Genomic DNA, 15,987 nt, shown 5'->3' on the forward strand with positions numbered 1-15,987 from the left:
GAAATCTGTTGTTTTGTGGCAGCAGTACAGTGCAAGACATTAAAAAAAGTTGCAGTTAAAATAAATAAATACCGAAATAAATAAATAGTTCCTGTCTGCACGATCACTCCATACACTCAAACTGTCCCATTTGTGAACCCCTACACCCATGCAGACACATACATTTCCTATCTGTGCACACACACTCCCCTTGTGCAAATAAACACTTCTCATTCACTCTCTCCACACACACATCTTGTGCACACTTCCCATACATTCCTCATGTATGCACATAAACATCTACATCCTCCACATGCACACACACTCCCCATGGTGCATATAAGCACAAACACTCTCCACGTTCACACACAGTGCTCTCACCCACGTGCACACACTCTCTATACACAGTCCGACAGATCAGGCAGTGTCCAACAATCATAAGTGCCGTTTATTTTAATCTCTGCTCTCACGATAACCACAAACTACAGTGATCCTGAAAGTTGTGACGAGCGAAAGACAAGAAGCGCCCACGATCAGACCTGGAATGGAATCAGGACCAGGACCAGGGCCAAGTCCGGGGAAGAACCAAGTCCAGTCCATCCACAGAAGGCACACGTTTCTACTGCCACCTGCTTTAGTTCATTATTGGAGATGCTGATTCAAGTTCAGGATCACGGTCTGATTTCACTGACAACAGTGGCCAATTTGGCCATGGACTCTGGCAGATTTTACCAGGTCTTGAATCCAGAAGCAGCTCAACTGGAACATCATCTTAACAGATAAGAGACAAAAGTTGGTAAGACATTAGTTCCAGCCATGATTCTGGTCTGTTTGGACAATTCCCCCAGGTCTGCGACACATTTACTACATCCCAAGAATCCACAGGCAACATTTGCAGTCATTGTAATACTGAATAGATCGATCATCTTGACACAACGGAATGAGACAGCCCATAAACACCTGAAGCTGAAGATTAAGTTAAAAACAGAGATCAAAGAGCCAAGGGGACGGGAGGAGATGTGAGGAGTACAGGGTAAAGATGGGAGGGGAGGCAAGGAGGTTAAAAAAGATTTTATGGGGTGGTAAAGGGGGGGATAATGGGATTTGGGATTAGCGCTGGGGAGAAAAGTGAGGCACAGGGAGGATTGGACGAAGTGAGATATCAGGAGCTGGGAAGGAGAGTAGAAGATGGGAGTGAGAGAGAGACAGGTGTAGGAAGGGAGATATGGAAGCGAGAAGGAGATGGAGAGGTGGAAGGACATCGGGGGTTGGAAGTGGAGTGGCAAGCAGCCTGAGTTTTACAGTGGACAGTGTCCGGGGGAGGAGATGAGCTGCTCGGAAGTGAGCAGTGCGTTAAGATCAGGGTGACCATTCACCTCGTTCCCTACCGCACGGCCCCATCCGGGAGGGCGCGGCACACTCCCACAATACAACTGCAGAGTTTCCACTGGCTGTCTGTGGGGCATGTGTGACTCTTGTGGAGCTTCTCCAGCTACCTGTAATATGGCCCCTGGAACTAGCAGCAAGACCCACAGCACCAGACTGTATCATTCCCAGTCCAAAACCAAACAACCCATTCCCCTCAGATCAGTCTCCCTAGACACAGAGTGAAGCTCCCTCTAACACTGTCCCATCACACACTCCTAGGGCAGGGACAGCACGGGTTCACTAAGAACAGGATTTGCATTGCCCCTTCCACAGATCTCCCCAACCCTTGTCCAGCCCACTGAATCCCTTTGAGATGTAAGCACGGTGATAATCTGATAGGAAATGTGGTCGTCTATTTGTTCTGATCGATGACTCTTGAGATGATGGGCAGGAACCAGGGAAATTTCCTCGCTGCCCTTCAAATCATGAACATCCAACTTCAGAGCAAGTGTGGACCGTCAGCTCCCTGCCCCTGCTCTGCCATCTATTAAGACTGTGACTGATCTGTAACCTCACCCCAGCCTCCTGTCTACCCCAGCAACCTTCCACCACACTTATTATCAAGAATCTTGTCTACAGAATTCCCACTGCCGTAGGAGCAGGAGTTACAAAGACTCATCTCCATCTTAAATGGACCCTCCTTATTTTTAAATAGATCTAGATCCCCCCCCCCACACAAGAAGAAACATCCACTTCGTACCCACCCTGTCAAGACCATTCAGGATCTCATGTGTTTCAATCAACTCCTCTCTCACTATTTAAGTCCAGCCTGCCTAACCTTTCTTTACACGATAACCTTCTATTCCAGGCAGTGCTCTGGAAAATCTTGTCTGAACTGCTTCCAATGCATTAATTCTGTTCCTTAAAAACAGACTCTAATGCTGCACACTCTACTTCGGATGCCCTTTATAGCATAGTATAATTTCCCTACTTTTGTATTCAATTCCCTTCACAATAAACAATACCGTTCTGTGAGCTTTCCTAATTACTCTCAGTAATTGCCTTCTGTGAATCATAGACGCAGACACTCGATCCCTCTATATCTCAGTGCTCTACAGTCCCTCACCATTTAGACAAAATACTTTTCTATTTTTCTTGCTTCTAAATAGCCTCATGGGAACATTTATTTACCAGTGAGAGACGAGATGGGGCTTAATGTGTTATGTAAAATATATGGCACCTCAGCCAGTGAGGTGCTCAATACTGCATTGCAGTAAAGTTAGTTTAGGGCCCAGATTGTGCCTTCAACATGGCCAGGGCAGCAACAATAACATCTCCAAATCAGTTATTGTTAAAGAGTAGAAATATAGGTTAGACATAGAATAAGCTTCCTCCATGCTGTCCCGTCACACACTCTCAAGGCAGGGACAGCATGGGTTAGACACAGAGTGAATCCCTTTCACACTCTCCAATACATTCCCAAGGTAGGGACAGAATGGTTTAGACACAGAGTAAAGCTCGTGTCCCATCACACACACACACACACACACACAGAGCCAGGGCAGTGACAGAACACATCAGAGAAAAGATCCATCTACACTGTTCTCAACTGTTCTCATCACACACTTGCAGGGCAGGGATAACACAGGTTTAGTCACAAGAGCGAATCTCGCTCCACGCTGCTGCCTCACACACTCCCAGGGACAAGGAAGCATGTTTACATAATGGGTGGGATACAAAGTAAATCAGCCTTTACTAGCTTCTCACTATTCATAAAGTGCAGTTCTTTCTTTTTCTAGGCAAAGTGAACATCCTCATGTCTCGCTGCTTAATTCTCCACCTCTCACTGCCTCACCCCATTAGTCCCGAGCTGTCTTCGTATCACATCTCACTTTACCACTTAGCTTTGGGTATCTGCCAACATGTAACACGTTACACTTCAAAGTCACTGCTACACTTACATAGCTATGGCCCCCAGCACCCCAGCACCCCGCTGATGCACCTCTTCAGCCTAATGGACACCAGCTGATTCTGGCTCTGATTTTATATCGTCGAACCAGAAAACCGCACAAGGCCCTGATTTCAGAATTAACCTTTCACGTGGCACTTTATCAAATGGCTATGAAAATCCATACACTACATCTAGCAACCCTCCCCCTTACTGCTATTTGATGAAGACCAGCTTCACTACCACATTCCACCCCTCTCTGTGCTCTGTTACCAAGGAATAAAACACTTCAGCATTTTTGTAAACACAAAGCTCAGGCAAACTGCTGATAGTTTCATATTTTCCTCCACCCCTCCCTTTCAGAAATACCAGTTATTTTGGTTCCTTTCCAATGCCCTTGGACTGCTGGACCTAGACATTCTGAGAAGTCCCTGATGAAGCATTAGCTGCCTCCCAGTCACTTCAGGGTGTGAGCCATCCCCTATCAAATTCTGGTTTGTTTTCTTTTGCAGATGCTATTAATCACCTTCCTACCCTTAGATCCTTGGTTAGCTCCTATTTATAATATGTTTTAATATCTTCAGCTATGAAAACTAATATCTTGGTAAGCTATTTTCACTTTCCCCATCACTGACTTCTATCTCCACCTCCACAAGATGTAGGCTGCTTGGGCTACACTCTCTCCTGTACATCAGCAGGCACAAATTCATATTTCCTCACAGTTACTATTTTATCTTTCTTAATTATTGTGACTCTTTGCTTGTTTCTACAGTGCTCAGGCCTGACACACCTTGATAACACTTTAAGAATCCTTACCCTTCTTAAAGAGCCCAGATGCAGTCATCTCCATCCCCACAGAGATTTTTTCCCCTCCAGCAGAATCAATTCATAATATTCAAACATTCCTTTGAATGATTGCTACAACTTATCTATTGTCTAATATTTCAATTTGCCCTTGCACCCAACCTTAAGCAACACATCTATCTATAACAGCTGCTTGATGCCTTGTTACTTAGGTTTAAGACACTAGATTTGGACTTCAGCACATTGAAGCATTCCAAGATGTGATTTTTAAGTTATATCTCGCTACAATCACCCTTTCCTGGACCAGAGGTTAGTTTGTATTTACAGATTTATCCTGTCTCATTACAAAAGAGAGGTCTAAAACAGCCTCATCTCTGATTGGTTCCATAACGTTTTGCTCTAGAAAACGACTGAAATTCGTTGTATCAAATCAACTCCCAAACTACTCCGCCAGTTTGGTTTGTTGAATCTGTAAGGTGTATGTCAGCAAGTTGATCAGGCGTGACAGCAAAGTGCTTTAACTCTCTGCACTTTGACCACAGGCACATACTGAGAGAAATCAGTCTTTATATATTTACCTTGCTTCTTAGTTTTTCTAATGTTTTAAATTTCACTATAATAAATTACCTGTTTTACTCTTTCTAATATGATGTCTCCTACACATATCTCCATACCTGATGTTCCAACACTTGGGCCCATCCAGGTGGTGGGTGATATTCTAGATTAGAATTTGGTTCTTTGATCGGCATTTCCCTATGAACAACAAGTTAGCGTTTGGACACTGTACTGGATGTGGACAAGCCATGTTAAAACTTAACAAATGCACTGACTTCAGCGACTAATAGCAACGCTGGCAAATTGAGACTCGGCTGACAGTGGCCATGAAATTACTGCATTCACTGGTTCACCAGTGTCTCAGGGAAGGAAACGACTGTCCTCACTGTCGAAATGTTCACCACATCTGATATCAGTGACTCTAAACCATTCAGGGTATGACCTATTGATGGTCAGGGCGAAAAGTCAATGTGTGACCCACTGCATCAGACGGTGAAAGGACAGTACGTGACCCGCGGCCGCAGAGGGTGAAAGGTCAGTGCATGACCCACTGTCACAGAGGGTGAAAGGTCAGTGCGTGACCCACTGCCGCGGAGGGTGAAAGGTCAGTGCATGACCCACTGCTGCAGAGGGTGAAAGGTCAGTGCGTGACCCACTGTCATAGAGGGTGAAAGGTCAGTGTGTGACCCACTGCCGCAGAGGGTGAAAGGTCAGTGCGTGACCCACTGTCACAGAGGGTGAAAAGTCAGTGAGTGACCCACTGCCGCAGAAGGTGAAAGGTCAGTGTTTCTTTACATGATATATTCCTGAGGCACTGTCAAATTAACCAACCCCATCCCTCCCATTCTATTGTATGTTAAACACATTATCCCTACCCATATTCCCACCCTCATCACCCTTGTTCCCTCTCCCTTACCCACTCCCTCTCCTGATCCCTGACCGCTCTGCTTCACCAACCTACACCCCACCCCTCCCCCCTCTAGATCCCTGGTCCTGCCCTTAAACGTCCACCCGCCTGTGCCCCCACCTCCTCTCCCCTTCACTGCCCATTCCATTCCCCTCAGCCCCTCCTCTCCCTGCCCTCTCAGCCCAAGACCACAACCTCCCCTTCCCCTCCCACAGTTATGGCAGTTCCTGCTTGTGAAATTAGCCAATGTTTGCAGAAGAGCGGGTGATTGTGGGCCCTCTGTCTGCCCCAAATGGAACCAAACCTCTTTGCTGAAGGGCAGTAGTTCTCGGCCTGCTGAGCAGAACTATCCAGGCTGGCTTCCCAGCCTATGACCTGCTTGTTCACCTCCCCACCCTGGCTGTGAGGGGAAGGGATTAGTGTGGAGGGAGCTCCTCCACTGTGAACCCCTTTCCCCTTCAACAGAGTCACCTCCTGCCCTGTGCCCAAAGACCCCTGGAATCCACCTCATCAGCACCGGAACCCTCCCCCTCCGGTGACCCAGCCCAACACCCCGCACGCCCATTCCCACCCCACCACCACTAGACCTGCATCTGCAAGACCCCCAGCCATGGACACCCCCAAACCCAGCGGGTTCCCGATATAAAATCGTCGTCGACAAGTAGGTTACAGAGACCGGAAAGCGTTCTGCGGCGAGACGGGGTGAGCGAGCCAGGGCTGGTCACATCATATCCTCCAACACATTGGGTTTGCGGACCCACTCCAGCGTGAGAGGCTCCGAGGCGGCCATGATCATGCACATGAACTGCCTACCCGTTCTCTTGTCAATGGGGTAGATGGTTGTGGGGGTGAACCTCTTATTGCTCTCCACAAACTCGCAGAGGTCCTGATACACCTGGGGGTACTCGTGCCTGAGGAAAACCCCGCGCATGCGCAGCTCTCGCTGTACGTTGATGAAGCACACCTCCCGCGCCTTGCGGCCCGCCTCGCCGTCTTTGGCGATGTCCGTGGTGCCGGGGGGCGGCGTCAGGATCAGGGTCTCCATCTCGTCCTCGGCGGCCCGGTAGGCCTTCCGTTCGGGGCTGCCGGAGGCCAGGGCAATCTTGGCGAAGCGGCGGACGCTGGGCGTCTGCAGGCGGGGCGAGGGGTTCTCGGGCACCTTCTGGCCCAGGGCCACCGAAACGTTGAGCAAGAAGCACTCCTCGGGGTTGTACTGCCGGCCTGCCTCCTGGATCTCCTTCAGGTACTCCCCGAGGTGGTCGGCGTAGCCCTCCAGCTCCCGCATCGACAGGTAAGTGGGGGCCAGCAACAGGCTCTCCAGGCCGAAGCGCAGGAAGTTGTCCGCGGAGCTCGGGTTGGGGAAGCCCAGGAAGAGCACCCCCCGGCCCCGGGACAGGTAGCCCATCCTGGCGATGCGGGAGAAGGCCTTGTGGGCGGCTTGGTTCTCCCGGCAGTTGCGCAGCACCCGTTTGCAGGTGCTGCTGACCCGGCCGTAGATGCAGGCCTCCTTGTGCGTCTCCCAGTCGTCCTTCCGGCAGCCGCGGGAGCAGTAGTAGGTGTAGCAGCTGTGGCAGGACTTGAAGTAGAGGCGGGCGTTGAACAAGGTCTCCGTCAGGCCGCACTTGAGGTTCGAGCACATCATGGTGTCCACCTCGTCCGAGGCGCGTTCCCTCAGCGGGCCCTCGCAAGGGCTGGGGGGCAGGTCAGGTGAGATATCGGGCAGGACGCCCCGCCCCGGGGTCTCGGCCATCAGACCGTCGCCGGGCGGGTCCTCGCCTCCGATCAGCCGCCGCAGCCGCTCCAGCAGGCCGTCCGGGGGCGACCGGGGGGCGGGCACCTTACAGGTGTCGATGACCAGGTCGGCCAGCACGTCGTCCAGGTGCTGCTCGCCGGCAGGCTGGGGTCCTGGGCCGGACGCTCCCCCGCCCCCGCCTGCCTCCCCCTTCTCCAGATTGCACGACAGCAGGTCATTGAAGGAGGCGCTGAGGCCGTTGGGCCCGTCGGCCGGCTGCCGGGCCCGAGTCCGGGCCCCGCCCACGGCCGGCAGCTCGTTGTCGGTGATGGTGATCTCGGGCGTGACGTACCAGGAGCGACCGGCGGCCGGTCGGCCACCCTCCCCCTGCAGCTTCTCGGCCAGGGAGCTCTCGGACAGGGAGAGGGCGGCGTAGCGCTGGGGTGAGCGCGACAGATTGACCACCGTGGGTTGGATCCTGGGGCCGGTGGAGCTCGGGCCCCCTTCCCTCCGCGGGAGGGTCTCGCAGCTGTGGCAGCCCGGCGTCCCAGGCCCGGGCCGGCCAAGGATGTCGTCCCAGGACCTGGAATGGTGCCGGGAGTGGGCGGCTAGCGGGGGGAGGGATGCCGCCGCCCAGCGAGGGGGCTGGAGGGGGTGGGCTGCCCGGTAGGTGCCCCACCAGTCAGGGCAGTGCGTGGGCGAGGCCAGACCCCGGGGCAGGCTGTGGACCTCGGGGTAGTCCTGGGGGAAGCCCCCTCCCCAGCGCCCGGGGCCTCGGCAGGGTTGGGGCGGACAGCCGTGCGTGGCCAGGGTCCAGTAGTCGCCGGCGGGGGGGAGCCCGGGCGAAGGGGTTCGGGGCGTCCGCCGGCCGCTGGGCACGGTGAGGCTGCGCCCGGGCTGCGCTTGCCAGGCCGACACCTGCGGCTGGCGGCGGGGCAGGGGGCAGGGGAGCACCGCTCCCTCGGGCGGCGGCTTCATGTCCAGCCGGTAGCGGACGTGCAGCCCCGGCCGGGGCCCCGGGCCCTCCTCGCGGGCCGGGGCGTAGAGGCAGGCCTCGGCCCGCTGCGGCTGCAGCTTGATAGGGTGCACCTCATCCACCCTGCCCCTGGCCGGGGCCCAGGCCTCTCTCCTGGGCGACCCCTCCCCCCTGCGGTTGGAGTCCCGCTGCCCCCGCTGGACCTCCCGCCCCCGTCGCCACCGCTCGGGCGAGCGGGTCTCTACTGGCACTGGCCGGTAGGTGGTCTTCACCCTGGGCGCGCTCCTCGACCTGCCCCTCTTCTTGCCCTCGGGCCGGGGGGGCTCCCGTGGCTCGGCGGAGGCGGGGCAGAGGCGCCCAACCACCAGGTCTGGGGCCGAGGAGCGCAGGTGGACCGGCCTCCCGAGCGAGTCCCAGGCCGTGTCGGGGCTCGGGGCCCGCCGCTCGTGCCGGCGGCCAGAGGGCTCATCGCCAGTGGCCGGGGCGGGCGGCTGCCCCTCCAATGACTGCAGGAAGTCGAAGCTGCGGCACTGGCGCTTGCCGAGATCCCGCTGCGCGGCCTGCAGCGAGTTGGGGCTCGCGGAGTCGTACACACCCCGTGCTCGGTACATCTTGGGCTCTCCTGGCATCGTGCTGACTTTGATCTCTCGATAGACGGTGGATACCAGTATGTCCGGAGGGTCTGTCCGTGTCATCTTAAAGGAGCGGTAATCGTTGCTGAATTCTCTCAGACCCTTTCACAGTGAATCCACCCTGCAACGACAGAACAAATGTTAGAGTTGGCGGTCCGGTGTCTGCCACTGGCGGCCAGTGATCTGGAGATTCCTGTATTGGGTCTCCTGCACAGCATTGGCCCTGAATCACTGAGCTGGATTGGCCCTCAGGTACTGTCCTGTATCTGACAACCACCCATGTTTAGCCTGTCTGGTCCCATTAGAGTTTAACGAGATCCCAATCATTTTGTACTCCAGTGTCATTAAGGACAGACCCTGGGGTACAATTCATAGTTCCTTGAAAGTGGTAACACAAGGTGGCAAGGAGGGTATACGGTAATCTTGGCTGCTTCAGCCGAGGCACTGAGTACCAGGGTTGGGAAGTTATGTTACATTTGTACAAAATGTTGGCCAGGCCACACGTGGGCACTTCTGGAAAGATGCTGATTCCAGTGAAGGGTTCCATGAAATATTCACAAGGATGCTGCCCGCATTGGAAGGCTTGAGTTATGTGTGGAGAAATTGGACCGGCTGTGTCTGTTTATCCTAAAAACAAAGTTCAATTTCAAGTTTAATTGTCGTTCAACCAGAGATGAATACAGTGGGGAAAGGGATGAGATTTAAAATGGACCTGAGGGGTAAATCACTACAGAGAGTAGTCGGTATCTGGAATGAGTCGCTGAAGATGGCGAAGGAGGCAGGAACAGTCACGACATTTTGATCAGTGCTTTCTCTCACAGTGAGAGGCCACTGGAGAGGGCCCTGAATGGAGCGATATGGAATTATGTGGGAAGTAGGATTAGTAAAGAGGGGCACGATGGCCAGCATAGATGTGGTGGGCCAAAGGGCTTTTATGGGTGCAGCACAGCTCCTGGACTCACACAGGAAATGAAGGTGTCCCGTGCAAAACGTGAATGATGAACCTGCCTTCCACTCAATGAGGGCTCTGTTCACCATCAATGAGGGAGCTCCCTCACTTCCTGCTGCTGCCTGTAAGGGATTTAGGGATTTGTACATTCTCTCCGAGACTGGGTAGGTTTCCTCTGGGTGCTCTGGTTTCCTCCCACAGTCCAAAGACGCATCGGTTGATAGATTAATTAGTCAACTGTCTCTTCACCTGGAATTGTCACCCCTCTTGTCTGGGAGTACAGACAGGTCCACCGCTGCCCAAGGTGAACTAGTTTCGCGAAGGAACACGGCAAAGCAGATCAGGAAATACAACAAACTGTCCCAGCAGAGTCCAGCCATCCCAACACTGGACCCAGAAAGGATTGTCATCATTCAAACTGGGCAAAGTATCGACAAGGCGACCAGATCGGTCCTTCCCGAGGGGCTAAACTTTGCTCCGGACCTTATCGGGACTACATTGGCGGAGTAGAGCAAGCAATCCGAAGACTACCATCGGATACCGTGGAGATGGGGATAGAGGTCTGCACGGCCCTCAAAAGGGCCGTTTTGCCAAAACTGAACATTACAAGAAAAGAGCGCCTGGCCATCCAGACACTATGGTGAAACACAGCCATTGTGATTTTATCAGCAGACAAAGGATATGCAACAGTCCTGATGTCCTTGAAGGAATACCACAGGAAAATCCAACAGATTCTGGATGGTCCCACCTACAGAGTTCTACAGCGGGATCCCACAGATTCCATTGTCATGATCTCTGCTTTACTGAAGAAATCCAGACTGCTAGCAGATATATGCGAGGCACTTCTGCCTCAGGCGCTGGTACCACCGAGACTTTATGGGCTCCCTAAGGTACACATGGAGGGTTTGGCCTGAAGCCTATCGTCAGTGGGATCGATTCTCCAACTACTACCTTGTTAAGCATTTAACGATGATGCTGTCTCCCTTTTATAGGGGTTGTGAGCATCACATCACAAATTCAACCAACTTCGTAAAAATGATAACCAACATCCAGCTGACCCCAGAGGACACAATAGTCAGTTTCAACATGGTGTCCCTGTTCGTGACAGTTCCCATTAAGGACACCTTGGTCCTCCCGCGGTCAAGATTTGATAAGGGTACCATTGACCTTTTTGAATGCACCCTTATAGCGACATACTTCCTCTATTCTGTAATAGGAACTACTATGAATAAACAGACAAATGGCCATGGGATTGTCCTTGTCGCTGGTTATTGCTAATTTCTACATGGAGGACTTTGAGGAAAGGCTCTGCATTCATTGTCCTTTCACCTCAAATGCTTCTTCAGATACGTGGATGGCACCTTCATAGTGTGGCCTCATGGACTCCAGGCACTCCAACAGTTCCACGACCATTTGAACAGTAGACATCCAAACACTCAATTTATGACACAGATGGAGAAGAATGGTTGCTTCCCCTTCCTGGACATTCTAATAGCCTTGGACATGGCGTCTATCGGAAACCTACTCACGTGGACTTGTACCCTTAACAACAGCAGCCGCCATCACACCTCCCAATGTGGAGCGGTTCTTTCTACTTCGTTTAACCAAGCAAAAACTATTTTGGACCTGGAGTGTCTCTCCGAGGAAATAAGACGATTATGCACAACGTTCCTACAGAATAGCTATGAGGTGGAGGAACTCAATCGGGCCCTTAAAAGGGCCGACAGAAAAACCAAGAAACCTAACGAGGCGGAACCCATCGCTACTGCTGGTCTTCGCTAAATTTCCACGGTTTCTGGAAGGATCGCCAGGATCCTGCAGAAATATCCAATTACTACCATCCACAAACTCGTAAGGAAGCTCAAATCACAGCTTATGCTGGCTTATATATGCATCAAGGAACACAGGGGGTGTATCCATTTGGGTTACCCAGAGAAATCGGCAGTAGCAGAACATTGCATTCACAATGGCCATAGGATTGACTTTGGCACAAAATGCCAATGGGTTTTGGGACTACCTGAAAAGGAATCCATTGAAATAAAACTAGAGGAAAAGGATTTTAACAAAGACGAGGGTCTCGCTCTAAGTAAGAACTGGAATCCAACTGTAAACTAGGTGGGAGAGCAGAAATCTGACTAACCAATCAGGAGCAACGGACAATGGGGGTATAAATACCACCGGACCAGCAGAAACCTGACTAACCAATCAGGAGCGATGGACTGCAGGGGTATAAATACCACTGGACAAGGCATGCCCAGGCATCATCCCTGAAGAAGATGGTGGCGTTTGTCATCAAAACGTCAGTTATGATCGACATCTGTACCCGGCCGAAAGCCCAAGAAGAGTTTATTCCTCACAGTAACACTTGCTGAGGGAGATTCCATCCGACTTTTGTTGAGGGAGCTCCTCATCAACAGTGAAAATCAGAAAAGACTGCAGATGCTGGAAATCTGAAGTGTAAGTAGAAAGTTCTAGAAACAGAATTCTGTCCTGACGAAGGGTCTTTTTATTCCTTTCCATAGATGCTGCCTAAGCTGGTGAGCTCTTCCGGCATTTGTGTGTGTTGCTCTGGATTTCCAGCATCTACACAATCTCTTGTTATTTAAATTCTGGAAACACTCAGCACGTCAGACAACATCGGTGTGGGGGAAACAGAATAAATGCTTTATATCAAACACCCTTTGTCAGGACCGGAAAGAAGAGAGGTCTCTTAAAATGTTAAGTCTCTAGAGATGCTGTCTGACCTGCTGAGCATTTCTAGAATTGTCTGTTTTTCTTTCAGATTTCCAGCACCAGCAGTTTTCCGTTAAGGAGGTTTTCCCCTAAAAAAGTGGATGAAGGTGTTCTCTCGCACTGACCATGTGGGTGCTCACCTCGTCGTGTCAATGAGGGAGTTCTCACATGTGTGTTTGCCATGAAGGGGCATGGCTTATTTGCTGTTGGAAAGCTGCTTCTGTCGTGTTGGTCAGTGATTGGTTCATTTAAAGTCTGCAATGCTCTTTTCCCATTGTTTTGCTTGCATGCCACAGTGCCCATTCCCGGTTCCGGATGCCTTGTGGGTGGGTGGGGGTAAAAGAGTAGCAGGTGCCGGAGATTTCACCCTCTTTCTTATCAGCTATCCACAGGGCCCACTTCAGGCTGGAGCCACCATCAGCACTGAAGAACCATTGAGAAAGAGCACTGCAGACGTAAACATCTCCCCCCCCCCCATAGTCGTTTAGTTAAGTATCCATCCGTAGCACGCACGCTTACTTCTCTGGTTTTATAAATCTGGGAGATTTAGCAGAGTATCCGTTCAGTTAAAGGGTAACTGAATGTCCAGTATTGTGCTTTTGGGTACTTTAGACAAGTTTGTTGAGAAACCCAATTTGGTGTTTCACTGTTCATTTCTAAATAAATAATTAATGTACCCGATTTTAAATTTGTGTCTTCTGTTTCACTCACTGAATCCCCGAACTGGCTCCCCACATTAGTGCTCTCCTCAAAATACTAATGAGGGAGCTTGGCTTCACTAACACAGCTCAGGAGGATCTCCCCTCACAACGGTGAATAGAAGCATGACGCACACGAACACTGTTAATTGGGACCTCCCTGACTGTTGCTGAGGATGATCTCCACTAACCCTACGTGAGGGAGTTCTGTACACTCCGTGAGGGAGATGCCCTCACACTGGCCTTGAGGGTGTTGCCCTCAGAATATTGAGGAAAGAGCTTTCCTTACACCACTCTCACACTCAACAGTCCCTCACATTGTCACTGAGGGACCTTCCCACAAAGCATTGCTGAGGTTGCTGGTGATGAGGGAGCTCCATTGTAAACCAGATCAGACACTCCCTCAGACTGTCACTCAATGTGCTGCCCTCACTCACTTTAAATTAGAGAACTCTCCTCACACTGGTCAATGAGGGAGCACCCTCTGATTCTCAGTGAGTGTGAGGGATCCTTCCTCACTCCAACATTGCTGTCGACTAGGGAGCTCTCCTCAAAATGTCAATAAAGGAGCTCCCTTCATAGTGAGGGAGCTCCCGATATAGTCTCAATCAGAGTTCCATGCACTCTTAATGAGGGAGCTTCCCTCTCCATAGTCACTCTCTCCCTGCTCTCCTCACTGTATCACACCTCCCTCATCCCTCCATCACTCATTCCCTGCTGCTCTCTCTGGGATGACTGACTCAGCCGATACCCCACCAGCCCACAAAATACCCTATCAGGGGGGCAGAGTTGGCACATGCCCCTTGAGGGGGGGAGGAAGATGTCAGGGAGGCTGTGCGAGGGAGAGGGGGCAGGGAGGGGTTGATTGATTTTCTGCTGTTCTGACACCACTGCCGTTTCACACTGTGTACACTGTCCAACTTCCTGTCAGCACTCTGAAAATCAGTGTGTTCGTGTTAAAAGTAATAGCACAGTGAGAGAGAATGTGACTGCGAGACTGTGTGACTTTGAGTGAGCATGTGTGTTACAGTCAGTGTGAAATTAATGGGAATGCCAATTTGAATCTCAGTGTAAGGGGTTGTCTTGGAAAAAAACCCTGCACTTGCCTCCCTCGTTGCTGTGTTCTTTCCCCTCCTACACTATCTCCCATCTTGTCTCACTTGTGCTCCCCGTCTCTTCCTCTTCGTTATTCTCTCTGCCTCCCACTCAGTCAGTCCATCCCTGTCACTGTTGTCCTCACCTTCCCAGACTCTGTCCCTCCCTGTCCACTCTCGATTTCTCTCACCTGTTTCTATTTGTTTTGCTCTCCTCTGACTGTCTCCACGTTCTCCTTCCCACTGTCCCCTTCTCTCCTCTTTAATATGCCCCCGACTGCCTCTCCATCTGTCTCTCCTCTCCCATTAGGGGTTTCTCTGTGCTCTGTCTCTTACCTTCTCAATGTCACCTTCCGCCTGTTTCCATCTCTGCCTATCCGACATTTCCACTGTCTCTCCCCACAATCCCCACTTGTCCATATCTCTCTCCTCGGATTCCTGCTTTACTCCTTTCTGATTCAATCTCATCCTCTCATTCTCACTGTACGTTTCATGCTCTCTCTCGTCGAACCCTCTTCTCTGTTTCTGCCTCTCTCTCCTTTTCTCTCCGTATGACCCTCTCTCTCTCTCACACACAATCTCAATCAGTCACTTTGTCTCGGACTTTGACGGTGTGAGTTTATCACACACACTGGCTGCTACAGATGTAGTCAGCATTTAACAGGCATCTAGGCTGGCACTTGAATAGGAAGCGTTAGGGGTCCAGATCTAATGCAGCAAATGGGTTTGGTAACAGATAGGTACAACAGCCAACAGAGAGGCGGTGTGATGAATGGCCCAGTTCTGTGCTTTATAACTCTGTGCCTCTCACCCAGTCTTTGCCTTGCTCAGCTCCTATCTTTTGTCTTTGCTTCTCTCTGGCTCCATCCCCCATCACCCGCTCTATCTGCCTCTCTCATTCACTGTACCTCTCTCTGTCTCTCCATCGTTCTCTCTTGCCTCTCCCCATCTCTCAGCTTCCTCCCTCGGTCTCCCCGACTCTCTCCTTCTCTCCTTCTCTGTCTGTCTCCCCCACTCCTTCCCTGTCTCTCTCTTCCTCTCCCCCACCTCAATCTCTCTCTCTTTCTCTCACTCTCCCTCTCTTCCATTGTCACTGCCTGTGCCAGGTTATGAAATCTGGATCATGCTCCAATCCCGACATGCCGTGAACCTGTGCCCAGCGAACTCACAGAATTTGTGCTGCACCTGTTAGTGCCGATTTCTGCTTGCTGACGACAGTAGCTGTGTTGTTTATTACTTGTGCACAGGGAGCAGCTCCCACTGTGTACACTGCTGCCAGTGAAGCTGCCTACCCTCAGCAGCTCAGAGGCCTGCCTGCTCCTCCGAGAGAGAGAGAGGTGAGGGGGAGGGCTGAGGTAAAGTGTGGCAGATTCTGCACTCTCGGGTCTCTCTCCCCCCCCACCCCCCCAGTACCCATCAACCAGATCCTATCACTCACCTAGACATGAGGGGTAGTTGACAACAGCCATCGAATCTGCCAACCCACATGTCTTTGGGATGTCGGAGGAAACCCACACGGTCACAGGGAGAACCTGCGAACTCCACACAGGCAGTACCAGAGGTCGGGATCGAACCGGGTCTCTGTCTATGAGGAAGAAGTATTAACCACTAT

General features: G+C 51.7%; 1 protein-coding gene across 1 annotated transcript; it reads right to left on the reverse strand.

The window, feature by feature from the left end:
* Positions 1 to 533: 533 nt before the first annotated feature.
* Positions 534 to 8,964, reverse strand: ajm1 (apical junction component 1 homolog). The gene is made up of 3 exons (XM_072240107.1): positions 6,416 to 8,964; positions 4,774 to 4,852; positions 534 to 750 (listed from the first exon to the last, which is right to left on the reverse strand). The coding sequence occupies exons 1-3, from the start codon at positions 8,962 to 8,964 to the stop codon at positions 664 to 666; spliced, it is 2,715 nt and encodes a 904-aa protein (XP_072096208.1). The 3' UTR covers positions 534 to 663.
* Positions 8,965 to 15,987: the final 7,023 nt, after the last annotated feature.

Source organism: Mobula birostris, chromosome 22 (genome assembly GCF_030028105.1).
Source record: "Mobula birostris isolate sMobBir1 chromosome 22, sMobBir1.hap1, whole genome shotgun sequence".
NCBI classification, from domain to species: domain Eukaryota; kingdom Metazoa; phylum Chordata; class Chondrichthyes; order Myliobatiformes; family Myliobatidae; genus Mobula; species Mobula birostris.